A 27,681-nucleotide genomic window follows, 5' to 3' on the forward strand; every position below is an offset into this window, starting at 1 on the left:
TTTTTAAATTGGGTCCATTTATTAGCAGCACAAAAAACATCACAACACAGTTCACAATACCAAAACACTTTAAGACACTTTTAAGACAAAAGAGGAAAAATACAATGAAAAGGAACACCTCAAAATTCACACTGTTCATCACAAATATGTGCACACAACTAACCCACATAAAATAAATCAAAATCACATTCTATCGCCTTTTTCACATTTTCCATCAGAGGACAGTCTATTTCCAAATTCATGGAAACGATGGCTGATAACTAGCAAAATCACCCTGATTCTTCAGTCAGTCAACTTCATCAGACCATACTAGTTAACCAGCTTAACCAGAATGACGAGCCTAGAACAGCATGGAAACTGGTATAAGCAAATCCCACCTGATTATGGAAATATGGACTTTATTTGCTTAGTGTCATACAGAAATCACAGCTTCAAAGATCTCCAAAGTCATATCATAATCAATATGATAATTCTTGAATAATCATTTTTCTCATGATTTTGTCAGAGTCGACTCAGGCTACATCTACACGAATCCGGATACATTTGAAAATGCATCTTTTTCTCTACATGACACAGTTTTAACTAAAAATGTCAACATTTTATGTGGTTTGGCCGTTTTGACACGAAAACGCCGCTTTGGGGGCCTGAAAATTCAAACTTTTGAAAACCAGTTTCAAAGTGCAAGTTTTTGAGAAGATACCGTTATCGTCTCTGTGTAAACAACAAAAACGCGAATTTGTGGAAATGGTGACGTCATGCCCATGCACATCACGTGTTCAGTTTATAGACATGTAATTTTGTCTTTACAATGTGAAATCGTCAACTACTGGTCTGGCATGAATAATACAGCGTTTTTAGTCGGTGTCGCAGATCTGTGTGAACCGAGATCATTTTGTCAACATTTTCAACATCCACACTAAGATAGTGCTTTTCTCCTGTGAAAACTGAGCTTTTTGAAGACACTAACGTGGGTCCGTTTGAAAACGGCATTTTTGTGTTGTAGTGTGGACTGTATTTTTAAACCGAGGTATTTGAAATCAATTATCTTTAGGCTACATCTACATTAATCCGTATACAGCGTTTTCATTTCAAAATGCTCTCTGTCCACTCTAGGGTTTTTAAGCATTTTTCAAAAGTTTCTTGTCCACACTGAAACGTCGGAAGACGAGTACATTTTCTGTCGCCTTTGGGAATGTAATAAGAAGATTGTACAAAATAACATTTAATAACATTTTAAGCAACACTGTGAAAGTGACCAGTATAAACATCATATATCGATACAATATGCATCACATGACTAAACGCTTTATCGCAAGTCTGCATTTTTAAATTGATCCACTTGGGAGATTGTCTTCAAAAAGCAAAATTTTCAGAGGTCGATGGAAGGTCTAAACATAGAGAAAAAGATTAATGTATGCCACGTTCACGCCATGTCGTAATTGCGTTACTTCGAGACGACAACAGGTGACTGCGGAGCGGGGCCGAGAGCTTAGGGAACAGAGCGAGGCTGGTGGCGTGATTGCTAATGAGTTTTGAGTGTCTCACAGTGGAGCTCCGGATGGATGAAAGGAGCTTGCTGTTGTGCTCCTGGGTTGAGGTGGGGTGGCTGCCATCAGTGAGGGGACGGAGGTGTTGCCGCAGGAAGACAGAGGACACGGTGTCTCACGGAGGAACTCCGGATGGATAAAAAGAGGAATGACGACAGTGAAGAACGAGAGAGGACCAGGCCTGGACAATTTTACGTTGTGATTTGTTTGTGCGGCAGTCATCCGTGAGGGGCTGCCACTTTACTTTTTTCCGTTTTGTGTTTTTTTTTAAATTTTATATTAAAGTTACATTGAATGTTCGCCGGTTCCGCCTCCTTCTAACCTGAACTATTAAACTTCGTTACAGTGACATTCTACTTGAAGCTGTTCACGTCCTCAGACTGGGAATTATGTGTTTTTATGGAAACACTATCAATGCTTAAATGAATCTGCAGCGGTCCGGTGGTACAAGTAGGAGCTCTCAAAACATTCCCAGCTTACAAGTTGTTATTACGAGCTATACGAAGACGTGAATGCTTTGTGGTTACGGTTATTAAGACATGGCCTGAATGCACCTATAGACCCTTTCACAGTGCTACTAAAAATGTCAAATGTTACTTTGCACAATCTGCATTTTACATTCCTGCGGCAAAGACCAGACATGAAATGGCGATTGAGTGTGAGAAGCACCATTGAGTGGTGGGATATTTTGCTAATAAAGTGATCGTGCCAGAAGATTACTGTAAAAACTTTATTTAGGGATGCATGATATATCTGCCACCATATCAGTTTCGGTTGATATATTAAAGCCGATTAATAATGGATTATTTCCTTCAGCTGAGACACTTCAGATGTGCATCTTGTTCGCCATGATGGTTGTGAATTGCTGAAATATAATTGGAATCACTACAAAAAAGCAAAATACAGTAAACTGCAACATGTGCTGTCATATCGGCTACAGAAAATTATAATGAGAACATTATAACTGTGTGCTTCGGAGATGGTTTTTGATGGTGAGACTTTTGTTTTTTTAATCAGGCTCTCAAAAATTATATAAAAAGTTGGTTTTATATTTATCGGCCAATATATCGGCTTTCAAATATAAAGAATTATCGGTTTCGGACAAATTTTTCATATCGGTGCATCCGTAACTTTATTATGTCTGGTCTATCTCATCTCAGTGAGCTTTTATTACATTTTATTCATGCGCAGTGAGATGATTTTAGCGTTTTTAGACGTTTCAGTGTGGACAAGTAACTTTTGGAAAGCACTATTGTGGACAGAGAGCATTTTGAAACAAAAAAAAACATATCTGGAATAAATGTAAATGAAGCTTCAAATCAAGCAGCTAATCAAGATCGTTGTGTGCTTGAAAATGACAAGCAGGTGAAGGTTCAAAATCAGGAACGAGACCCCCTGATGTAGCGTTCATCAAGCTAATCACTTCAGTCATTATGCAGTATCTTCACAGTTACAATTCGGAGCAGAGCACTTTATATTTGTACGGGTTACTGGGTGTGCATGGGCGTTTAGTCTCATGATTGCTCAGGCAACGAGAAGTCAAAGGTCAACCTACACGCAAGCTGGGGAACAATAGGCCAGTTATGTGGCAAGCTCAGTGGGAACCGAGAGCGTGGCTCTTCTTGTACCCTTTCATTACTCTAATCGGTCGTACAGCACAATAGTAAATATAGGGTGGGGACATCATAACTACCCATCTCAGGCCACCACATATCCATGCTGAAGCAGAACGTCCTCGTTGCCTCGGGCAGAAGCTGTGTTTTCCCACCACATCTGCCTGGCACTGCATAGAGAGATGTCACATGCCGCTGGACAGCAAAGGAAGGCCACCCTTGCAGAATATTGTATGATGGTTTCTGCTTAGCAAAGCACCAGGTTTGATGTTGACTGGTGGGTTATTCGCATGTGGTGAATTACATACTGTATGAAAATGACATATTTTTACTCTCCTCTCGTGTCATCTAAGGTTTTCGGATCCTGTTGGATTAGAATGTCGTTGAAGAAGAACTCGGTATTCAGTCTGAGTTCCTTGAACATTTTTCATCTAAATATTGCATGCAAACGGTTCCTTAGCGACCAGGCCCAGAAGGACAGAAACACAAATGATGGGAAAACGGATCGACTGCATGTGGATTTCAGAGCGTGATTTGCTCAGGTTTCATCAGCTGTTGAGAGGTTATACTTTGGAGATGTTTTCTTCTTTCTCAGCCAGTTTGTACGCATTGGTTTTGTCTTTCTGCTCTTCGGTGCTAGATCTAGTTAAAAGAACAGGAGATAGGCAGTTAGTTGTGGGAATATGTGGAACGATAAAACTGGTAAACTCGCATTAAGATGCAGTCACATCAGTGCGGCAAATTCACGACCAACTTTTTCGCTCTTTTTTGAAACTCCTGACAAGTTATATTCCTATAAAATGACTGTATTTGCCAACACAACACACAATTTTACAGAGCAACGGTACATTTAATCTAATGAAAACTGCACATGTGCTGTCAGATCATTTCTATGTTAAAAAAAACACATTGTCCTGGTAGTTGGATAAAAGCTGGAAAAGCAATGGATCTTCATCAACACATTCATATTGAAGGCAACTTATCCATTTAGTGGTCTGTGCCTGAGGCTCCCTAAATTAATGCTAATTAATTATGGTGGGATCTTTACAGCACCGTCACATTACATTATTGTGTTAAATAAATGCATTATTATTAAATTTAACTTTATGCCTATGTGGTACACACAATGTTTCCTTTCACTTGCAACAAACTGAATTGTGTTTTTTTATGCCACATGTCATTTGATTTTCACACTAGTTTTTTCTATAGTGGCAGAATTGCAATATGCAAATGTTTCCCCAAAATATTTCCCTCAAATTCAAAGTTCTGTCATGAAACTCTAGATGGCACAGGCTGATAAGTCCTTAACTCAATCTGCTGCAGTCATATCATTCTCTATCTACCCTTTTCCACCAATGGTTCGCGTCTAGATCCAGAACCTGTTAATTAGCTCCACATGTATAGATCTGCTATGGCTTATTAATTTATGCTATATTGTATAGCAGCAGCATGTCTGTGTATGTATTGGCAGTAGTGAGTCCAGTATTTGCTCTGCAGCAGCAGCAATAACTAACAGCAGTAGCAGCACCAGATCTATTCCGGCAAGGCCAAACATATCAACATTGTCATATCCATAACCGTGCACTCCAAGAGTTGTCATGACAGAAATAAAAACCTCTTTATACTTTCGTTGTTGGATCTATATTTTACGTCAAAATATCTAAGATGATTAAGCGTTAAAGTTTACAAGGAAACTCAGTTCTTTGCTTTTAGCTTCACACAAAAGTCTTGTTCAAACCAAGCAACTTTCTGTTGGTCAATGCTGCGAATTCAAGTGGCCCATTTGAACCAGTTGTGATATATGTGTGGGGAAATGTTTTGAATCGATTCCCAATCCTGTTATTTACAATTGAAATAACACGATTTCGACTGAAAATTCACAGAAGGTAAATGTGACTGCATCTTTATGTCATTTGTTTAATTTTGGTATGAATTAAACACTTACCTTTTCCTCAAAAGACACCAAACTAGTGTAATGATCAGTAGCAGTCCTAGCATGGAGGCCACTATTACTGTTGCTAGTAAACCTAAAAGGAGAATTAACCTCATAATTAACAGTTTGTTTGATTACCCTCAATTATTGGTTTAATGCAGCATGCCTTGTATTTATTTTTGTACAACTTTGTATTATAAGTTTACAAAGTTGCCATTTTAACTTTGAACATTTATCCCCGAATATGATCATAACCTGGTTTAAAATTAATTTTGTGCATCAAATGAAAGCCAGTGACATTAAAGTCAGCATGAAATGGCATTTGCAATCCATTTTATATTCATAAAATAATGGATTTCTGAGTGAAACAAGATATTAAACAAGAAAACGCGGCAGGATTTGATTTTATCCATAGGGAATTGATTGGATTGTGTGAAGTGGATGTTGACACAGAAAGTAAACGCTTTTGATAATTTTTCTTTAGAATAATGTTCACTTGTGAATCGTGGATGTGAATGTGTGTGTATTAAGAACGTATAGGGTACATTTTGATTTCATGTTGACTTAATAAAAATAACTTACAGTCATGGTCAGAATTAATGGCACCCCTGGTAAATATGATCAAAACTGGCTGTAAAAAATAAATCTGGGATCACGTTATTAAATAAATGTTTTTCTCCAAAACACGTTGGCTACAATTATTGGCACCCCTATAATTTTTTTACGAGTAAAATATGTCTGAAATATAATCCCATTAATATTTACATTTTTTAGCACACCCGGGTGACTAGGAACATGACATTGTCCAGCCATGACTTCTTGTTTCACAGGAGTTTAAATATTAAATATGAGGAAACACAAATGCCAAATCCCCTTAATCATTCATCACAATGAGTAAAACCAAAGAATATAGTTCTGATGTGCATTAAAATATTGTTGACCATTACAGAATAGAAAGTGGCTGTAAGAAAATAGCTAAAGAATTGAAAATCCCCATTTTGACCATCAGGGCAATAATTAAGAAGTTCCAATCAACTAAAGATGTTACGAATCTGCCAGGAAGAGGATGTGTGTCTATATTGCCTTAATGCACAGTGAGGAGGAGAGTTTGAGTGGCCAAAGACTCTTCAAGGATCACAGATGGAGAATTGCAGAGATTAGTTGAGTATTAAAAAAAAAACTACAAAAAAACCTACATCACCTCATGTTGTTTGGGAGGGTTTCAAGAAAAATGTTCCTCGCTCATCCAAAAAAAAAAAAAAAAAAAAAAATTCAGTTGTCAGACACGACTGGAACTTCAAACGGCACAGGGTTCTGTGGTCAGATGAAACTAAAAAAAGAGCTTTTTGGCCGCAAACACGCTAGATGGGTTTGGTGCACACAAGGATAAAGAGTACCCTATGTGTACAATTTAATACACCGTTGGATCTTTAATGTTGTGGACATATTTTTCTGCTGGAGGTCCTGGTCTTCTTGTTCAGATACATGGCATCGTGGATTTTATAAAATATCAACAGATAAAAAATCAAAACCTGACTGCCTCTGCTAGAAATCTTATAATGGGCCATGGTTGGATCTTCCATCAAGACAACGATCCAAAACAAACATTAAAATCAACACAAAAATTTGTTACGGAGCACAAAATGAAGCTTCTGCCATGACCGTCCCAGTCCCTGACCCGATGAGTGGAGTGAACTGAAGAGAAGAAGCACCAACATGGATCTGGGAATCTGAAGGATCTGGAGAGATTCTGTATGAAGGAATGATCTCTGATCTCTGGTCAGGTGTTCTCCAAACTCATCAGGCATTATAGGAGAATACTCAGAGCTGTTATCTTGTCTAAAGGAGATTGCAAAAAGTATTTAATAAAAGGATGCCAATATTTGTGGCCAACGTGTTTTGGAGAAAAACATTTATTTCATAATGTGACCCCCCCCCCCCCCACACACACACACTTTCAATTCATTTACTTCAATGAAAGGTTAGAATTTTGCTAATTTTTTGAATGAAAGATCAAAAGGATCGAAACGATGCAGATTTATTTTTTACAGCCAGTTTTGATCATATTTACCAGGGGTGCCATTAATTCTGACCAAGACTGTAACTGCTTAACTCCTTAACTATACCCAAATTAGCTTATTGGTTAGCTGTTCTCAGTATGATTAGCAGTCATCACGCACTAATGTTAGACAACTGACACAATGCACAAAAATACACAAATGTGGATATGATTACACATGTGGTGACAAAACCCAGTAGTGTCAAATGAGACACGCATGCTCATGGGCGCAGTGGTTTAAAGTAAAGATATCTGTCAGGGACTGCAGCACTACAATTAGAACTAAACCATAGATACGTCAATGATATGGTCCCAAAGTCATGCTAAATGAACAAACATGCCCTCTCCATATGTTCAATCTTATGTCAACAGCAATTATGCTGTGGTCAAAGACGAGTGACGTAACACTGCAGTTACACGTCACTGCATGGCCACCAGAAATTCGCCTCGCATATGAGTGTCATAACGCTAGATGTCACATCTGTTAGCCAGAGGCGAGGAAGTATCTGACATCACAAACACACACACACACACACACACACACACACACACATGCACAAACTGTGTTACCATAACATACCCCAGCTCATCCAAGTAAAGTCTCCTTAGAGGAAAGAAAAGAAAACTGAATTGAGAGGAAAGTTTTGTAAACATATAGCACATCCAAATGAGCTATTCAGGCCTTATTGTACATGCAATGAAAGCCAATGGGGTCCAAAACATCATTGGACTTTTTTTTTTTACATTTCTTTTTTAGATCTTCATCAGCAGAAGAAATGGAATAGTCAAATGGAAAAGAAAAAGGTTTGAAATGACATGATTAAATGATGACAGAATTTTCATTTTTGGGTGAAATATCCCTGTAAGGTCAAAACATAAGATTCTGATGATTGTAGAACGTTTAACTCAATACAAATTTAAACATAAACAAAATATGGCCACAGTAATACCTTCTAATATTCACATTCACATATTGAACACCCTTTAGAATAAAAACAGCGACATGGTTCTCCTTTACAAGTGGAAGAAGTGATACATTTTTAATTGACGTTATGCTTTTATTTTTACAATCCATGATCTAGACATTTCACAAAAAAAGACACAGACCAAAATCTGAGTCAGTGTAAAAAAAGATTACTCTTTCTGCTTTCTCCTTAGTTTCAGATCACACCCAAAAAACAGTACCACACAGAGTTTGAGAATGTTAAAATACTTAAAGTGCTGATTTCGTCCCTTTGTCCCTTTTAATTTGCGAATGACTCTTTTCAACCACAGAATACAATTACTGCAATATGCAGCTCAACTTTTCTCAATAAAATGTAAAAATATGCCCTCAACATTATGGTCTTCTGTCTTTTTGTGCATTTCATATAATAATTAAGATTGTTTGAGCTATACTCTCCCACAAAAATCACTAATGCTTAAAACAGACAAGCTTTTAGTCTGGACTAATCATAAGAGAGTAAATACTGAGGTTAGAAAAAGGTCTATTTGTGGTCCTGTCGACAGCCATCTAGCAAATGTTGTCTAGCATACTGTCCAGTTACTTTGTAAAGTAACTACAAACTTCTTCGTAATTAGCGGTATAACATATCATGAATATTATTTGCTCACCGATTCATTTCATCTACTGCAAAAGCAACTAGTTTGAGAGTCTCTGAGACAGTGTTAGAGGGGTACCATCAAACTAAATAAATATTAGTCAATTGATGTGCAAGCCTTAGGAGCAGAGTTGACAAAATATTGTGCGTGACAGCGTACTGCGGAAATGTAGGCCCTCTGGGAGGTTTGCTGTCTTCTCTGGGTCTAATCTTCCCATTCAACACGTTGAGGTCTGTGGTAAGTCAAGGCTGAGTTGTAGTCTTTTGGGAATGTAGCTTGAGAATGCCCCGTGGTGGTTTCCATGTTTGGGTTTCTATGCCGTTTGATTTGTCTCCTTATCTGCCTCAGCATGGCTTTAGTCAGGGATTGTTCGAGCTCAACTGCCTCATCCCGAGATCTTTCTTTTATGAGTTGTCTTATGGTCTGAAGGTCCAGATCAGACCGGCAGTTCAAGTAGCTCCTGAGGTTCAAGTCAGGAAATACAACCTCCCTCAAAGCTTCGACCATCAGACCCTTTGCATGGTATCTCTCGAGCTGGTGAATGACATTCTCCTCTAGGGATACAAAGCACATCCCTTTATCCGTACCCAATGCTCCCATATACCACGGTGTTGGTTTTTTCTTCCCAATGGAAGAGGAGTAGCCAGTGTTGCTTGGTACCTTATTGTTCGACCACTGATGTTTTTGAGTTGCCTGGCTCCACTGTCCCTGATTCTTGGTCTTTTTCCACTTTTTATCCACTCCCGGTTGGGGACTCAACTTCGGCAGAAGCTGGTAGAGTCCTTCGTCAGCCAAGTCCGCAAGGTCGCCCACCAGAAGCTTCTGGATGACTTGCTTCCTCTGAAAGGGGGACGCCACTGAAAAAATACTGTGCAGTCCTGCACCAGACACAATGTAGAGGGGTGTTCAAGCAGAGCATTGCAACGGAGGACTGCCAGGGCAAAGCCTTACTAGCACGGGGGCTGAAAGGAAAGATTAAGGACCAAAATTTCTTCTTGGTAAGTTAGCTTTTTAGTAAAAATTGCCATGCAGTGAAGAACGCAGCAAGCAGTAGCCTGGGATATTGATGGATTGAGCCTTCATGCAAAGATGTTAGAAAACAGCAAGACTAAAGAAGATAAGGCTCCGGTGATAACAGCAATCCCAAACCTCTCTCATCGCATAAAAATGCCTGAGAGTTAGAAGCAAACTCTGTTATGCACCAACTCAGGTTTAAAGGAAAAGATTTATGTCAATGGAAGCATCTAATTTAAAACCCAGCATATGTTTCGAAGGAGCCTGAAGTACCGAAGGTCTTTCATTGAGGAAAAAAGTTAACAGTGCATAAACTGAGGACTTACGCAGATGTTGAGAGACAAAGCCATCTTGAAAGCTCATATTCCTATCAATGCTTTGATAGGAAACCATGATGCTCACATAAAGCACTGCAGCAGATATTTGAGCATTTCAGCTTTAGCCCTTCATTAGAATTCCTGGTCATATAATACACATTCAAATTGCAAACTAAACTGTACTTACCATCCTTAAAAGAAACCAGTACCACTCTGCTGTCTGTGAGTTGTAGCTTCCGGTAATTTCCATGCAGTGGCACGATAGCAGAATCTTGGGCATAAGAGGCATACAGAGCTGTGGCCAATGCCAAAAACTGTAAAGACACAACAGTAACATTACTACAATATGGACAGCTGAAACTATTGCCTCAGAGGTGCATACCACACTCAAAGTGTCAATGTTTTGGCTAGTTAGCACCTGCTGGTAGATGCCGTAACTAGATGTACTATTGTTGATGACCATTCAAAAGTAGTCATGAAAGGTTGAGAGGTCCATCTATCTCGTTTTCCATGTTCGTAGAGTTAGTTTGTGGAGTAAATATGTATGCTATAATCTGTGTGTGTACAAAGCTTTTTTTTAAATGGCGTGTGCTGGTGTTTCGCGTGCGTACACGTCACTGGTAGTTCCTATTGTGCTGGTTTAGACCCTACTCTGAAGCAGGAGCTAAAGTTTCCCCAAAAGGCATTCCTAGAACTAAAATAATTCCTTAATCCTGTGGTGCGAATATGGCAAAAAGCACAATAAGCTTTTGAACAATATGCTTAATGATTAATTTACTTGTTTTCTTGAAATGGTGACAGGTTTCCTGAACACGGTCCATAGCACACTGGGATAGCAGGGCGGTGTGGTCAGAGAACCATCGTAGCGGTAATACTCGTCCAGACGTGCTGGTAGCAGGGCACGGACATTAAATGCTGGGACCTGTATTTTCTGATCTGTCAGATAACAGGTTAGTAATAGGAGTGTTAGCATACTTGTGTTGTGCACATCATAATCAAAAATATTTGAAACTATATGAAAGTAACGTACCTCTGTACTTTATCCCATTTATGTATTTGAAGAATTTGTCAAAAGCAGGGTTAAACTCTCCAATCTAAACAATATAAAACACTGACTGATTAGAAGATAGACTCATGCTGGGGAAATTTGTTGATGTGACTTTCAAGCAATGAGCTTATTATAGGGACAATTACCCTAAAGCATCTGGAGTTAAATGCCTTGTGGTGATGGCCCATTGCTCAGTTGCGGGAATCAAACCAGCAACCTTCCGGTCATCAGCCCGAGTCTTAACCACTACACCACATCAGTCTCAGTGGTTTGTTTAAGGTCCGGACTCACCTCAATGAAAACTCCCAGCACAGCCAATCCATCATGCTTGTCCACTGCCATTGAGATGTTTGGGTATTTGTCAGAATTGAAGTGTACTACATGCATCTGGATACAACAGAAAAGGCTGCCTTTAATGAGGAATCATAAGTAAATCTATCCATCCATCCTTGTATCTATCAGAATTTTTTAAATCTGATTCAAACCACATTTGGAGGTGGTTTGAATCAGTGCAAAGCGAAGCAGGCCGCTTATTTGGAGAGCACGATGATGCACCTCCATTTTTCCTGCATCCCTTTTGAAAGCATTGTTACAAAAGCAACCCATGCAAATAGGTTGGTTATATCTGGACACACACATCTTATTTGATCACTTGCAATTAATAGTGTGGACAGTCTGCCTGAAAAGATCTGATTTGATGTCTAAACATAGCCACAGTGCTGCATCTGAAACAGCAGACCTTGGCAGTGGAGTATCCACACATTGCAAAGGCATTTGTCAACTCGCTTGGACATGCTGTTTGGTTGGCTAGAGAATTTTAGGCTGCATTTACACAGCAAGTCTTAATGCACAGATCCGATCTTTTGACCATATTCGATTTTTTGGCCCGTCTATTTACATTCACTTTAGACAGGACTGGTATCTAATATCGGTGTTTACATTAATTCCCGCCCAAAATGATTTTCGGTGATTGTTTTACTATGCACATGGTAGACCCTGGTTTTGAATGGCCGTGCTACTAAAATTATTTATATAATTCATGTCGGGTGGTCATGATTATTTGCCAGCATGGACAAGATAACAGCTGTCATGACTCATGAATGTTTTGCAGCGCAAAATCTGACGGAACAGATATATCGTCCGGAAATAATCTTCGCTTAGGCTAACTGCAGCTCAGATCTAGAATTCTGAAGTAAAATAAAGTAGCCCTATAATATATATATATATATATATATATATATATATATATATATATATTATATGGCTACTTTATTTCATATATATATATATATATATATATATATATATATTTTTTTTTTTTTTTTTTTTTATGAATTTGAATGAATTAACCAGAGAGAGAGCGAGAGCGCACACGCGAGTGAGTAACCTATTAGTGAAGCTTGTTGGTTAAATTCCAGCAAAGTTATCACCTCATTGCTGAGAAATATAATGTAGCTTTCAGTAGTGAAGCTGTTTTATTTATAAAAGTCAAGGGCAGAGGTTGAAAACCAGCTCCTGAATGTTTCTGTGTTCACGAAAATTATTTTCTTTACAAAGATAAATATAAAGTTCCCACCTCAATAAAAAGCTGTGAGCGACTGCGTACAGGCATGTCTGCCTCATAATACAACATTAAAAAGCTATCTTTGTGTATAAACATGTAATCCTCGCCTTGTGGAGGCTTGGAATTCAAAGGGGAATCGGATATGCGTGTTTAGAAGTAGGTCGGATGTCCAGATATCAGATATGTATCTGATTTAAAACCACATTTGGAAGTGACTCAGATCGGATGCGAAAAAATCGGATCTCGTGCGGATTTCTGTGTTAACAAAAAGTGTGCAAAAAATTCCGATTTGTTTCAGGTGTGAGTAAAAGATTGGATTTTTTGTACCAGTGTAAACGCAGCAAAATAATTTTAGTGTCTTTTCAGGTCAGTTCGCAGGATGTAACCTTTGGCCCCTAGGCCAGTTGAAAGGGAAGAGGACTGTAGTGCAGAGCCACAATGACTATAAACCTGTCTTTGGGCATTTAGGTGTGTTAGGAACACAAACTGTGCAGACATTTTCCTTGTCCTAAAGTGATAAACAGAGATGAAAATATTTCTGACACCTCAATAGACATTACCGAACATTGCATCATGCACTGCTGAGTCCTCACTACTTTTTAAATCCTCTATAATGAGGTTTAAGGGATATGTTCAAGCATTAAAGGTGTTCACACAAGGTCTTGTTGTAGGGGTTTACTTTACCTCTCCAGCAAACCGATTGCCATTAACAGTGTGTTCTGATCCAGTCAGCAGACTGGAGGAGCCCCAGTGGAAATGGAGTTGAGCTGCTGAATATCTGTGAGGGAGGCTGGAGATGTACATGTTAGACGGCAAGGACAACAGCACTGTGGGTACAAAAGGAAAAAATAAATACATTTCATTTTTAGGCAAAATTTCACTGGCAAGAAATGTTTCATTGTCAATAGTGTAGAGATGGAATCGAAGATTCACTCACACAGAACTCACTTTCAGACAAGCAGCATTTTGTTAGTAAATGTGGCAAATTTGTGCGAAAAACAATAACCTAATACAAAATCTGCATGGTGAAATGTTTCGCCCTCACACAAAATTCTCAAAAGCACTGATGAAATTGTACTATACTATTGAATACTATTGAAATACTATTGAAATTACTGAATTTTACTCTCAAAATGCCATGTGACAGAGGCAAATGTGACCACACCATGTCAAATTAACTCCTTAAAGAACAAATATTGTTCATGGCATATCATTTTTTCAAATTACTGAGGCTAACAATGACATGACGGATGGCATTGCTGTTGCTCTTGCTAGGCCTTCTAAGTGGTTACTACTGTAAGAAATTTTAGTCTACCCCGACCCAGATTCCACTCCAAAACTCATGTTAGAAAGAGCTCATCCCCAAAATGGCTTAATTATCTCAGAGACAGTTTGCTCTGGTCTCAGTAATATGAGAATAGTAACACCGGAATGGTATTTAATCAGTTATAGTGTCAGCACAAGCTCAAGAACCATCCTGTGACAAAGAGTTTGTGACCGTGATTGCCAGTCATAAAGCCACCATCACCAACCGAGACCCCTTTGGTGATCCCATCTGTTACAACATCTTTGATGTGGGAACGGAAGGTTATCACTTCAACGGTTGTCCTAATTTACATTTAAGAAGAAACCTTGTTTGCATTGTGAGAGGGAAGACTAGTGTAGAAACAGTATAAAATGTTTAAGCCTGTATTATTAGGGGTTCAAAATAAAAGGTGCTTTGTGTACTTTGTCACTGTTACTGCAATAAACTTCTTCATCGAGATCTTCAACGTCCTCATATTTTTTTCTAACACTACGCTGCTGAAAAATCCAGCATGAATTCCGAATATAGACAAATATAAACACATAATAACTTTCATCAATAAATCATTAACAAACATTATATAATGCTTAACAGATCATTAGTTAATATAAATTAACATAGCTAGAAAGACAATGTGCTTGTTAATGTTTAATGAACTTATTAAACGTTACATGCTGATTAGTTAACAGATCATTATTTAATGTAAATTATATTGTATTAATTGTATTTTTTTGAAAAAAAAATTTTTTTCAAAAATTGAAAAATTGAAAAAATAATTGGTAACACTTTGCAATAAGGTTCATTAGTTAACATTAGTTAATGCATTAACTAATATGAACTAACAATAAGCAATACAACTGTTACTGTATTAGTTCATCTTTGTTAACGTTAGTAAATACATTGTTTATTCATGTTAGTCACAGAGCATTAACTAATGTTGACAAATACAACCTTTGATTTTAATAATGTATTAGTAAATGTTGGAATTAATATTAACTAAGATTAATAAATGCTGTAGAAGTAATGTTCATTCTTAGTTCATGTTAACTAAGGTAGTTAACTAATGTTAACTAATGAACCTTGTGGTAAAGTGCTACCAAAAAGTTGTATTATTCTGATGTATGATTAAGAATATAGTACACTAAGTGTTTAAGGCAATACAAACATGTTTTGCACCCAAATTGCAATTATGTGTTGTTAGTCTTTAGCAAGCATTTAGATTAACTTAACCCTTTACACAAACGTTGTTACAGTAGCTCAAAGTGCCACTTTATGCCCATAGAGGTACTAAATGATTAGTAAACGTTCATAAACATTTACAAATAATTAGTTTAAATTTTAGATTGGCATTTTAAAGTCATTTTAAAATGACTAATTACATTTTTCACAACATTTGTAAATGTAAAAAAGTGCATTAGATAATATATGAATCGAAGTTTAATGGGATTTGTTAGCATTTTATTTACATTAAATAACAATCTGTTAATCTTTATGTATATTTAATATGTTTATTTAAATATTAACAAGCTCATTATCTTATAGCTATTTGAATATATATGAACTAATGATCTGAAAAGCATTATATACTGTTTGTTAATGATTTATTAATTGTAATTGTAAACCATCGGCCAAAATCATTTGTAGATTTTTAAGAAGTGCATGATCATATGGATTGAGCGTTTAATGACATTTGTAAGCATTTACATTATCTGTTAATCTGTTAATCATTATGTAATCATCATTAAAATTAACAAACTGTCAAAGTTATGCTTAGTTTTTGGGTTCGTTTTCTATCAGTCTGTTTAATCACCCGTGTTAAATACCTGTTTAATATTAAATATTAGGTTTTTGTTCATATATTTACATCCCTGATAATTATGGCTGAGGCCTTGCATCTCTGTATTAAGATTTCCACTCAACAAATTCTGCAAGCTTTTCGACTAACAATCCTGCCTAACTTTATCCAAACCGAGTCTGAAATGGCTCCAAAACCCCAAACACAGTGGCTCACTGTCAGAAAACTTCATCAGTATTCATCCTCGTGGCAGCAATGCACACTTAGTTCACTACTGTATACATTTCCCTCTCTTTCTGACCAGACATGCTCTCTGGAGTGAGAGTGCATAAAATGAAAGAGTCTCGAAAGTAAACAATCACAGTCAGGAGATGGTAGATGGAACAACTTCAGTCTGTTTAGGGCACCTTGGACAAAAAAATATGTCAGAAAGTGCTCATTACCTAGAAAAGTATCACTTGTTACGCTGTTTAAGACGTTACCTCGAATCAAAACTTTGCAATATTTTCCAGACTAAAATACAAACAGCTTTGTTTTATCATAATAAGCGGGTGATTGTGGAAAATTGCTATGGCAGAGATGCAAAATAGATCCTTCTATCATTTTCTCCACGTTGACCTAGAAATTAGGTTAGAGAAGAAAGACTATTTTACCTTTATGTCTGATGCATGGTCTCATTAGTTTAACAACCACAAATCCTTTAATCTATTATTTCGAATGAACAGTCTATGTTTTGCCTCAGACATTACAATATGAAATGCTACAATCTAAAAATGTATGTTTAAAATGCATGTATGGTGACAATAGTTATTAGTCGTGTTTAAAAACAGAATCATGCTCTGTAATCATACTGCACCAACCAGAGTGTCCGTTGTTTCCGAGAGTGAGCTGCTCATTGGTTGACAGGTTGTAGTTCTGGACCTGGATGGGCGGCAGGGTTGGATCGTATCTCAGCAGCTGGGTCTGGAAATCGATGGGTGACTGGAACGCTCCTCCGCAGAACGGGTACTTGCTGGACCAGTCGTGTTCTCCATCAGGTCCTGAAACCAAAAGTCAAAGAAAGTTGTGGTCACCGAAACATATTTCCCTGACCGATTCTTATCTGGTGGTGTGCGTTTAAACATTTGTGGCCAGATTTACTAAACAGTTCAATTCCATAAAAAGCGCCGATGGGATTGGAAAGTGGAAAGACGACGCGCAAATTAAAGAACACAGACACAGCCGGTTCATTTTACATAATGACCAACGCAATCTACCAAGAGCAGCGTCTGGTTTCAGTTTTTTGGGTGTTAAATAATGCCACAAATACCAGTAAATTGACTAGAGCAAACACGTTGCATGATTAATTGAAATAATCTCAACTCATAAATTTTTCGTCTGAAAGGGAAACTCCTACATATGCATATGCAAAAACGTCAGCCGCAAAAATAACAGCTTTTCAGCTCTAATTTTTCACTGCGTGTCTTTAGTAAATCCTAAAAGTAGTTTTTTAACGCCACAAGAGTGTTTTTGGTAAATCTGGCCCTTGGTGTGGCCAGAATTGGAGTGCATTAGCCACAAGTTTTGCTAAGACACAAGCTAAGGTCAGCGGTCACAGAACACTGCCTTACAAAATGAATGCCCTTACATGAATACCACACCCAACAATAAAAGATAATGTTTTGCTGCTTTGGAGGAGGGTTTGAAGTCACTCCAACAGAGTTAATGCTTGTCTAAGAGACATTTCTGGTGCAGTGTGGATCTTTTAGAGAAGAGGGTATAGAAAAGGATTTTTTTAAACAACATAGCAAAGTTCCTTAAGATAATAATTTCTAGCCTTTTAAATGCAATCGTCATGGTTTCTGTAAACAGTGGCAGTAAGAGTGATTTGTTGTGGCTGTGGGCTTAAAACATCACATTAAGTTCTTGCGTATTCTTCATCAATGTTGATCATGGTTTTGTGGGCAGCTGTAACTGTGAAACTACACATTGTCTTTTTTAGTAGCTTAACACTCTCAACTTTCTCTTGCGGTCGTAATTACTCACAGTCCAGTTCATTTATAATCTAGACTAGCTTCTCCATCATAATCATATCAGATGCCTGTGGCTGGGCCCGTAGAGGGTCATAACTCTAAATCAACTGTCAGCCTGTGATGTAGTCATAATGTCCAGGCCTCAGTAAAATATCTGAAGCTCTCTGGTCTGGATGTGTTTGACATTAACACACTGAACCGCTGGAAGCTGAGGCCATGCAGCTGTTTGAATCAAATCCCTTAAATTGAGAAAACCTTTAGTGGTAATAACCTTAAATCAAAATAAAAATTGTTTAAATTAAATTAAAACACATACATTCTAAATATATATATTTTTAAATAAATAAATAAAAGTTAATTTGGGGTTTATTGAACCTGGCTATATTATATAAAATACAGTAGCACATACAATTATTTCACATTTTATGAAGGAAATGCGTGGTTCTTGCTTACGTTCCAACCCAGTCCCAGGTCTCTAGGATATTCTCTACTCAAAAAGCATGATTTGAGGTACTGTTCATGTCTGTCTGACCAGGATAAAATTAGCTAAGATAAGCTAACTTTTTTGAGTAGTTACATATGTGTTTTCATCTTAGACCTTAGGCAGTTTGACGTCATTACGACCCTCTAAGTAATTCTAAAAGGCCTTGACTCAGCGGAATTAATTCAGGCTCAGAATGTCAAGAGCTCTCAGTGTTAGCCAACACAAAGGACAACGCTCATCTGAGCTCTGTTTGATATGCTTGATAACATCTACACAGCAGCACAAGCACTGCAGTGTTTCTCGCTGAGATATTCGTCATGGTATTTCAAACAGTGGTCAGTGCTTTGGACACTTTCACTCCATTATCACATTGTCTATATCTCAATATCTCAATCTCTCAATTTCTCTCTCCCTCTCTCTCTGTCTCTCTCTCTATATATATATATATTTAAATAATTATTATTTTTACGATATATATTAACATTTTAATGGGCAAAAAAAATCCCATATAGGCTTATATTTTGGGCCACTTGTCTTGAGCCAGTACACAACCACTTAGCAATGGCTTAGCAACAACTTAGAATAACCAAATAGAAACACCCTAGCAACAGCATAACAATTATAGAGACATGAGGGTGGGCTCTTGTAACTTGCCCTACTAACCACATAGCAACACCATAGCAACCATGCAACAAAGTTGGAGCTCGCCAGACTTGTCCAGTAAACAACCCCCTTGCAAGGGCATAGCAACCACTTAGAATAGCTTAGCAACCTTATAGCAACACCCTAACAATGCTTCTGCTAAGAAACAACCACCTAGAAATCACTCAGTGCACCATAGCAACCACTTAAGAATTACCGGTATAGAGACATGAGGAGGGGATCCTTTGATTTGGTCTGACAGTAAAAAAAAAAAAAAAACACAATAGCAACACCCTAGCAACCATGTAACAAAGTTCAAAGCTCGTCAGACTTGGACCAGTAAACAAACCCTTAGCAAAGGTATAGCAACCACTTAGAACAGCTTAGTGACCATATAGCAAGCAACACCCTAACAACGCTTCTACTAACAAACAACTGCCTAAAAGCCACTTAGTGCACCACAGAAACCACATAAGAATTATAGAGACATCAGGGTGGGGTCCTTTGATTTGGTCCAGTAAACAACCACATAGCAACACCCTAGCAACCATGTAACAAAGTTGAAGGCTCGTCTGACTTGGACCAGTAAACAACACCTTAGCAAGGGCATAGAAACCCCTCAGAACAGCTTAGAAACCATATACCAACACCCTAGCAACGCTTCTGCTAACAAACATCCATCTAGAAACCACTTAGGGCACCATAGCAAACTCACATTTTAACCGCTGACTTTTGCATGAGTACAGCTCATGTTGTTTTTCAGAAAATGCAAAAATCTAGCTTTAGTAGCAGCTAAACTTAGCAATTTGCTTAATGAGGGTGCTTGGTTTGATAATCATGTTGTCTAAAAATTTTAGTCTACAAGCCTCAAATACAGCACATTACAAGGTAGCCTGACTTAGCAGGTACTGTAAATTTGCACACAGGAGTATAACTGAAGGGACAGAAGAGATTCAGCTTGTAAATTGCAATGTGCCACACACAAAGACAGAATAATATAATGCATTGTTCTTTCCTAAGTATAGAGAGCTATGAAATTTCACAGCCAAGCAATTAGACGAACAATCTCTTCCCAAAATAAAGCCATTATAACAGCTCTGTTTTGCAGTTGAAGTCCCTTGAGTTGCCTTATATCTTAGTTCAACCCAGCTTTAAAATAAATCAAAACTGGACATGTAATGTAATGACGTAAATATGTGTAATTCAATCATGGAATCTACAATTCAGCATGGTCTCCTTGAAAAGCCGGTGAGAACACATGAGTGACAGTGGCACGAGGAGAGAGCCGAGGGGGAAGCTAACAGCAATGACATGAGAGACATTGTGGGAATCAATTCAGAGCCGTGAGAGCCAAAAGGGGTCAAAATGAGGTCAACTTTGCACCACTAGTTCCCTTTTTCCAGCAGCAACCTGTTTTTTGATACCTTCGTCATGGCTGCCAGTGGGTCTCCATGTCTACACTGGTATGAGATACTGGGATTGTTAGAGATAAAAGTTAAAAAGACTGCCCAGGAATAGGCTTGACTCATGAGGATGGTAACCAGAAGCCTGCTTGGTTCCCTAGGTGAAAGCAATTGACCAGAACTCTGCGACAGCAGTCGTGATTAAGTATGTTTATTTTAAAGCTCTCCGACGTGTAAAGAGCGCGTTCTGTTGGTCTTTGTGTGACTGAATGACCTTTTTTACTGAGGTGAAACCGACGGCATCTGTCCATAAGGAAACGCATTACAACTCAATTACTTACAGTAAGGTGAAATATTAAATATTCCCATTAACCTTTCAATGATTTTGCTGGCGATATAAAAATCATAAGAAACATCGTAAAAATTTATGCGCTTTGTATTTGACCATTAAGTTACCTAAATGTCATTAGACAAGTTTTACTATCCTATTTTTTAAGTTGCCGCCTTAAATTTTTAAGTACAATCAACTTGGATGTTTAAGTCATTTCAACTTAAATTACATAAAACTGACTTAAAAAATTAGTTGAATCTTGTATAATTTATAAAAAAAAGTTGAAAACTGCTTAACTTATTTGGATGAGTTAAAGCAATGTGAACATGTTATCATAACTTATTGATCATATCATTTTTTACAGTGTAAAGTCTCAGAACTGAAAAGGGTGTTGCAGTTTGATTAATTTCTATGAATTATTTCAGTTACAGTTTGCATCACCTCATGACTGTGTGCAGACATCTCTAAATGGCATTTGTCATACGTAAAAATTTTTTAGTAAAAAAAAAGATTAAAAAAATTTATTTTAAAGAAATTAGTACTTTCATTCAGCAAGGATGCAATAAATTGACCAATTGTGACAGTAAATACTCTTACATTGTTGCAAAAAATATATATATATATATATATATATATATTTTAAATAAAAGCTGTTCTTTTGAACTTTCTATTCATAAAATAATCCAGAACAAAATGTATCAGTTTCCATTAATATATTAAGCAGCACAACTGTTTTCATAATTGATTATAATAATAAATGTGTCTTGAGCAGCAAATCAGGATATTAGACTGATTTCTGAAGGATCATGTGACACTGAATAATGGAGTGATGATGCTAAAAATTCAGCTTTGCATTACAGGAATAAATTGAATATTTTGAAATATATTAAAACAGTTATTTCATATTTATTTCAGTTTTGGTCAAATAAAGACAGCCTTGGAGAGAGAAAAAAATCTTTTAAGAATTCGGGTATATTTTACGGTTTATGACTATGTATTGCTATATTGGTGGATATAAATGAATAAAATAAAATATTCTTTCTGGAGTTCATTTAGTGTGGAAAACATGGCCGTCTTACATGTCACACTTTGAATCTACATTGTAAAAATGATTGAAATTACAAAACAAAATAGCCTACTTACCATTATATGTCCATTTTGCCCCTGAAAAAGAGATGGAGATAATTATTAAACGTTTTGAAATTGGATGTCAAGCTTCATTCTCCCAGACCTGGTTTAATGCACTTCTATAGAATGACTGATCTCCAGTCATAAATCAGTCAGATAATGCATTCCATTGCAGCTGGACTCCATTCTGGTTGCAACCTGCTGCTCTGGGCATTGCAGGCTTTTCTCAGTCAATCTGACGGACAGGCTGAGCCAGACTCTCGCTGATCTTTCCCATAGATTTCTGGTTGACAACGAGGTTCCCCGGGAGCGTGTATAATCTGCCACTGCTAAAAATGCTGAAGAGCAAGTCAACGGAAATCAAGGCATTTCTCTAGTAATAAAAGTTAAAAAGTCCAAACTAAGATTTAAAAGATATACTTGTCTAGTCTATGATGAAACCCAAAAGCATTTTTGTATGGTTCAGCTATATTTATTTATTTTTTTACAGGAAAACCACTATGCATTAACTGTACATTAATGGAAATGTTTCTAAATGACACAGGAAATTATGATATTTTTTCCCAATATAAGACTGATACTCCAAACAGGAAGGCGCAAAAATGTCCTCAGCAATTTGGTCATCACTTTCTTTCATAAAAGTTAATCTTCCTTGCTATTATGGGAGCGCAGGTTTTTCCTGAACTGATCCTTTTGGGGAAGATCTACAGACAAGATATCAGCAGTGCAATTAAGTCAGCACCTGGGCGCTAATTTGGCGTGACAAATGTTCCTCCTGTGGTTTTCAATACACTGGGGTCATTTAAGGTCTTTTGTCAGATCTGCAGACAGAAATCTTCACGCTAATTCAGAGCATTTTGGGGTTCTGCAAGTTTATAATTACACATTTGACATGTTCTTACTTTACTCCCAAGGTTGTTCATTTATGGAAACAACTTTCACCCACTCATTATGTTAAGAACTCAAATGGACTTCCAGGATTCTATATTTGATGTTCAATTTTCTCTCAAATTACTGCTTCTACACCAATACAAGACTATATTGTCCACTTAAAGTGATGCAAAATGTTATGATGTAATATTTTATTTACAATTTTTCACAGTTTTAATTCGTTTTTTTATTACTAACATTAACATACAAAGGAAGAAATGTTCAGAAATGTGAGCGTTTTAAAATAATGTAACAGAATTAAAAGTAAATGGTACATTTCTGCAGCATTGTTATCCAATTATAATATCTATAATCCATTACTCGGCAACAAAAACTACTAATAACTTTCATTAATCGTATTAGCAAACATTTCCACATTACAGGTAGCCTATATAGGCTAATGTTTAACAGATTAATACTAAATCACATTTTCTTTTATTCCTCATGCCAGCTACAATTTTGAATGCACATGTAGTATTAATCTCTTAAGTAACAGTTTACCATGTTTTTGACCTATCAATGGAAGTTTAGGCTTATTATAAAGTGAGCTCTGCAATACTTTGCAGACTATAGTGCGCGAGACTAACTTACCTGTGGACGCGAGGGGACACGCGATGAAGATGATGAATAGAAGTGTAATTGTCATTGCAGAGAAGTGCAGTCTTCCCACGTAAACTCAGAAGTCGACTCGGAAGAGTGAAATTTTGACATAGCTGTCGGAACCGTGTCTTATATCAAGCATGGTGCGCTCGCGAGTTAAACAGACTGACGTCACGGTGATGATATCTGTCGCTCGTTTGCAGTGACTTCATACAAATCTGTGGCTGAGTCTCCTCGAGTGTTGCTGCAACCCAGACAGCTTTTTAGTCATAAGAAGCGCACAACTTTGTCTAAATAGCCATTAGCCACACGTTCTCAAACCGGTCATTTTAAAGCTCCGCAAACTATATACAATGGTGCGTCATGTAATATGAGAAAAAAAAATTACAGCTTATGACAGTGATAATATCTCCATATTGTAATATTTGATCGGTGTTTACTGTGCCCGCAAATGACACACTGCGTTATTATAGGTGTCTATGTATTGCAGTTATTGTGTTTGTGCAAATGTAGCCTATACATTATCTTTGACTGGTTTTGCTATATTGCTATAATTTATCATCTATCCAAGTAGGGCAGAACGCCGCCTAGCCAATCAAAATCGAGGACCGGAATTATTCTATTATTCCCAGAAAACAAAAATATGTTATAAGAACTTTTTTATAACGTTATAATTAAGTTATGAAACGTTAAGTTACTTTTCATGTTCTCCGAACGTTCAAAAAAGTAAAAAAAAAAAAAAAAATGTTTTAAAAAAAATTCTTGGTTGTGCGAAGTTGCAAACATCATGGTGTTACTTTGAATGTTCTCCGAACATTCTGCAACAAGTAAGGCCCGTTCACACCAAGCACGATAACTATAAAGATAACGATAAAGATAACTATATATGCGTCCCAACCAACGACCGATAACGGTCTTTTTATTCGCGCGCCCGCGCTGCGGTTTCAAAGTAGCGAATGGATGACCTGCTGTTGCTTTACGTCACAAAGAAATATCAAAAGAAAAACAGGCGCTTTTGGGTACACGATATTAAAAGACGAGATGAGTTGGGAGAATCCGAATTTTATTACAATTGTTGTTTACAACATGTCATTGAATATGTTTTTGCTGTTCTTATTGCCTTTACACCTCTTTGCCAGCAGATGTCCTCAGCCAGCATGCTATGTCCAGAGCCACTCTAAACAGTGAATCTAGCAAGTCTAGTGTAATCGATCTAATCTAACAGTGAATTTAGCTGACAAAATCAATGATGGGATAAAAACATCGCCTAGTCAACACCTTTATGTATACAAAGCCTTTTTCACTGCAACTTCAGCGATGTTGTCAAAACTAGCGCTGGATAGCCTAACTTACCTGAGGTAATTTTGTTACACTATGCTAAACTGCATAATATCTCATCGTCAATACTTCTCACCATTTATTCCCAGGATACGACCGATGGCATTCCATATATCCATCTTTTTTAACGTATCCTTGAAAAGGGCATATTTAAGGCACTTGACCTTAAAGATATAATTCTAAAAATCGTTCTCCATATTAAAGAATAACAGATCGAGTTCACACCACAACTATAACGATAAAGATATGAGGAACGATATCGTTGGGATCACTTTCAGAACAATTTTTTCCCAGCTGTCTAACGATAAAACACTGACAGCCAATCAGAATCCATTCCAATTTAAGGGTCTCGCGCATTTAAAATGGCAGATGACATTGCAGAGAAGTTAATCGTCGAGGAATGGATTCTGATTGGTTGTCAGTGTTTTATCGTTCGACAGCTGTAAAAAAATCGTTCTGAAAGTGATCCCAACGATATCGTTCCTCATATCTTTATCGTTATAGTTGTGGTGTGAACTCTGTTATTCTTTAATACGGAGAACGATTTTTAGAATGAAATCTGTATCGTTATCTTTATAGTTATCGTGCTTGGTGTGAAGGGGCCTGTAGGCTAGTTCTAACAACATTTAGAAATGTTAGACGAACATCGAACGTTTAAAGGTTACAGGGAGAGAGAGAAAAACATTCCACGAACGATGTAGGCTATATAATGTTTTGTGCTAACATTTTGATAACAACTTTGAACAAACGTTCTTTTAACGTTATTGGAAGAACATTTCTTTAATATTTGAGATAACCTTGCCAGAACTTTGGTCAGAGAGAACATTCCCTGTCAGCTAGGTTATTAGGCTACTATTATGACATGCCGAAACAAAATACATAAGCATTATCCTAATATATCTTTTTTTTACGAATTTTTTTTTTTTTTTTAGCTAAATAATCTTTCAATAACATATCAAACCTTTGTTTTGGTTAATTTTGTAATGCTTTATCCCTATAATGTAATACATGCACTGTAAAAAAAAAAAAAAAAAAAAAAACGTTAAAGGACTTAAATTAAAGTACAATCAACTTGGATGTTTAAGTCATTTCAACCTTCACTGTAAATATACAGCAGGTTTCCTAATGCAACAACTTACCCCATATGTAATATGCCCACACGCTTACACAAAGGGTTAATGTGTATTTATTTAATGAGAAGTATTCACTTGAGCAAAAAAGTATAAGTATAGCCCCAGTCTGTTTTTAAAAAAAAATTAATAGTCACAAAATCAATTTGTTTACCTGTATATTTTGAAACAAAAATAGCGTAAATGGCGAGTTTCTTAGTTTGTTTCTTATACACACTGATATACTTTATATAGAAGCTTGTTTCCATAGAATAAAATAATTTAAAAAAAGTTAATTGCAACTTTTTTCTCGCAATTGTGAGTTAACTTGCAACTACTACCTTTATTATTTATTACAGTGGAAATAAGCTTCCAGCCACTCATGGCTAAATCTGTCACATACATATGTCACATACTATGTGAATCACCCACTGGAGACACATGGATGATCGTTTAGTGAATCAAAGGTCAAATGAGTGAGAAGTGATCTACCAGCTGAGCTGAGCCACTCCAGAATAAATATATTTTGCATTTTTACATGTAATAGGCTATTATTGATTTTTTTTTTAAATAATCTTATTTATGATGGGACTGCAGATTTGAATTTTGACTTAATTGTGTGTTAATGTTCCACTAAGTACAGCCAATACTGAAACCTGAATCTGCCACATGATTTGTGGAGCCTCTTTGGCATCATGCTAAATACTATTTTCACTTGTAACCCCTGAAGAATTCTCCCATATATAGCGAGGTGCATAAAATGGTCATTATACACATTATTATATTATGTTATATTATAATATTATTGAATATATATTGATGGTCCTTGATTATGATTTTTTTTTAAATATTTACATTCAGTGCGTAATTTTGCTGTTTGAGCATAAACAACATCTGCAAAGTTACGAGGCGATCGGTTAAAAGCAAAGGGAGATATTTTCTTTTACAGATATCGCTTTTTAAGGACTACAACAAACGGTTGGTAGGGACTACAACGAGCTTCTTCCCGGGTTGGTGACATCACAAAGCCTAAAATTTACATAAACCCTGCCCCCGGAAACATGCAACAAAGTGGGTGAGGCCATGTTGGGCTGCTTTAGAGAAGAGGAAGAGTTGTTATCGCTGTTTTTCACACACAGGAAAAAGTTTGTCCTAAGGCTAACAAACTTAGAGAGGGTAACATTTATTTTTAACACTGTTCCTGAACATTATAACCTCAATGTTTGCACAAAAGCTTCTCCTGAAAGATGTAGCCATTCCCATTTTGTCGGGACAATCTGTTATTTAAGTCTAACAACTTGTAAGTGTTAGCCTTAAACAACACTTATGCAACACTTATGCGTCCTGTGAAATCCGTGCTGGCAAAGTCCGTGCTTGAAATCCGTTCAGCACAATCCTCTTGTTCGTTAACACTGTCAGGATCTGAATCAGGCTTGAAATGGTTATTGAAGCCATCCTACATCTGAATAGAGCTTGAGGTTATGAATGGGGCATGACATTTCCAGAACACGTGCTAAGTGCTGCCAATCACAACACATTGGGCCAGCTAACCAATCACAGCACATTACGTATTTCGAAAGGAGGGGCTGCGTCGAAAACGACGCATTCAACCAGACTGGGGAGAGAGGAGCTGTAATAATGAAAAATATGTGAATAATGCGTTTTTTGAACAATAAAGAATGAAAACATATTTGAACAGAATTGGGCAAAGTCTCTGGAAAATAGTGATCTATGACATTGTTTTAAGTTGGATAGCAAATATTTGTGTCTATTTGTTAATAAGGGATGTGTGGACACATTGATGTTTTCAGATTTGTGGAGTAAAGTTATAATTTTTATTTTGAAGTAAAAAGATACCCCCCCATTATTATAATGAATTTTAGATTAATGAGTCTGACACTTTAAA

The 27,681-nt window shown here is 37.0% G+C and overlaps 2 protein-coding genes across 4 annotated transcripts in view; one reads left to right on the forward strand and one right to left on the reverse strand.

Moving 5' to 3' along the window:
* On the reverse strand, positions 1 to 23,506 carry ca12 (carbonic anhydrase XII). Of its 3 annotated transcripts, XM_077211061.1 has the most exons (10): positions 23,320 to 23,506; positions 21,814 to 21,834; positions 16,659 to 16,838; positions 13,382 to 13,524; positions 11,425 to 11,520; positions 11,116 to 11,179; positions 10,864 to 11,021; positions 10,273 to 10,399; positions 5,106 to 5,187; positions 1 to 3,802 (listed from the first exon to the last, which is right to left on the reverse strand). In XM_077211061.1, exons 1-10 carry the CDS (start codon positions 23,372 to 23,374, stop codon positions 3,724 to 3,726), a joined length of 1,005 nt encoding a protein of 334 aa, XP_077067176.1. In that variant the 5' UTR covers positions 23,375 to 23,506; the 3' UTR covers positions 1 to 3,723. The 3 variants fall into 3 exon arrangements, with proteins under 3 accessions (XP_077067176.1, XP_077067173.1, XP_077067174.1); XM_077211058.1 differs by lacking the exons at positions 1 to 3,802; positions 5,106 to 5,187 and adding an exon at positions 8,190 to 9,632; XM_077211059.1 differs by lacking the exons at positions 1 to 3,802; positions 5,106 to 5,187; positions 11,425 to 11,520; ... (2 more) ...; positions 21,814 to 21,834; positions 23,320 to 23,506 and adding exons at positions 8,190 to 9,632; positions 11,280 to 11,393.
* LOC143721010 (boophilin-H2) overlaps positions 20,594 to 27,681 on the forward strand; it is a 12,798-nt gene continuing 5,710 nt past the window's right edge. Inside the window, exon 1 of the mRNA XM_077211063.1 lies at positions 20,594 to 20,681. Within this exon, the coding sequence (XP_077067178.1) occupies positions 20,609 to 20,681 (73 nt within the window). The 5' untranslated portion in view covers positions 20,594 to 20,608. The remainder of the gene's footprint in view (positions 20,682 to 27,681) is intronic.

This window comes from Siphateles boraxobius, unplaced genomic scaffold, assembly GCF_051911475.1.
Source record: "Siphateles boraxobius isolate OS27281-9 unplaced genomic scaffold, OSU_SipBor_1 65, whole genome shotgun sequence".
NCBI classification, from domain to species: domain Eukaryota; kingdom Metazoa; phylum Chordata; class Actinopteri; order Cypriniformes; family Leuciscidae; genus Siphateles; species Siphateles boraxobius.

What these genes read in the sequence shown, in the direction of transcription:
- ca12 (XM_077211058.1), bottom strand. Translation starts at nt 23,374, where the DNA reads ATGACAATTACACTTCTATTCATCATCTTCATCGCGTGTCCCCTCGCG. An exon ending in GTGTCCCCTCGCGTCCACAG is followed by an intron (nt 21,835 to 23,319) that starts GTAAGTTAGTCT and finishes TCTCTTTTTCAG; the next exon opens with GGGCAAAATGGACATATAAT. An exon ending in GCAATCGGTTTGCTGGAGAG is followed by an intron (nt 11,521 to 13,381) that starts GTAAAGTAAACC and finishes TGTTGTATCCAG; the next exon opens with ATGCATGTAGTACACTTCAA.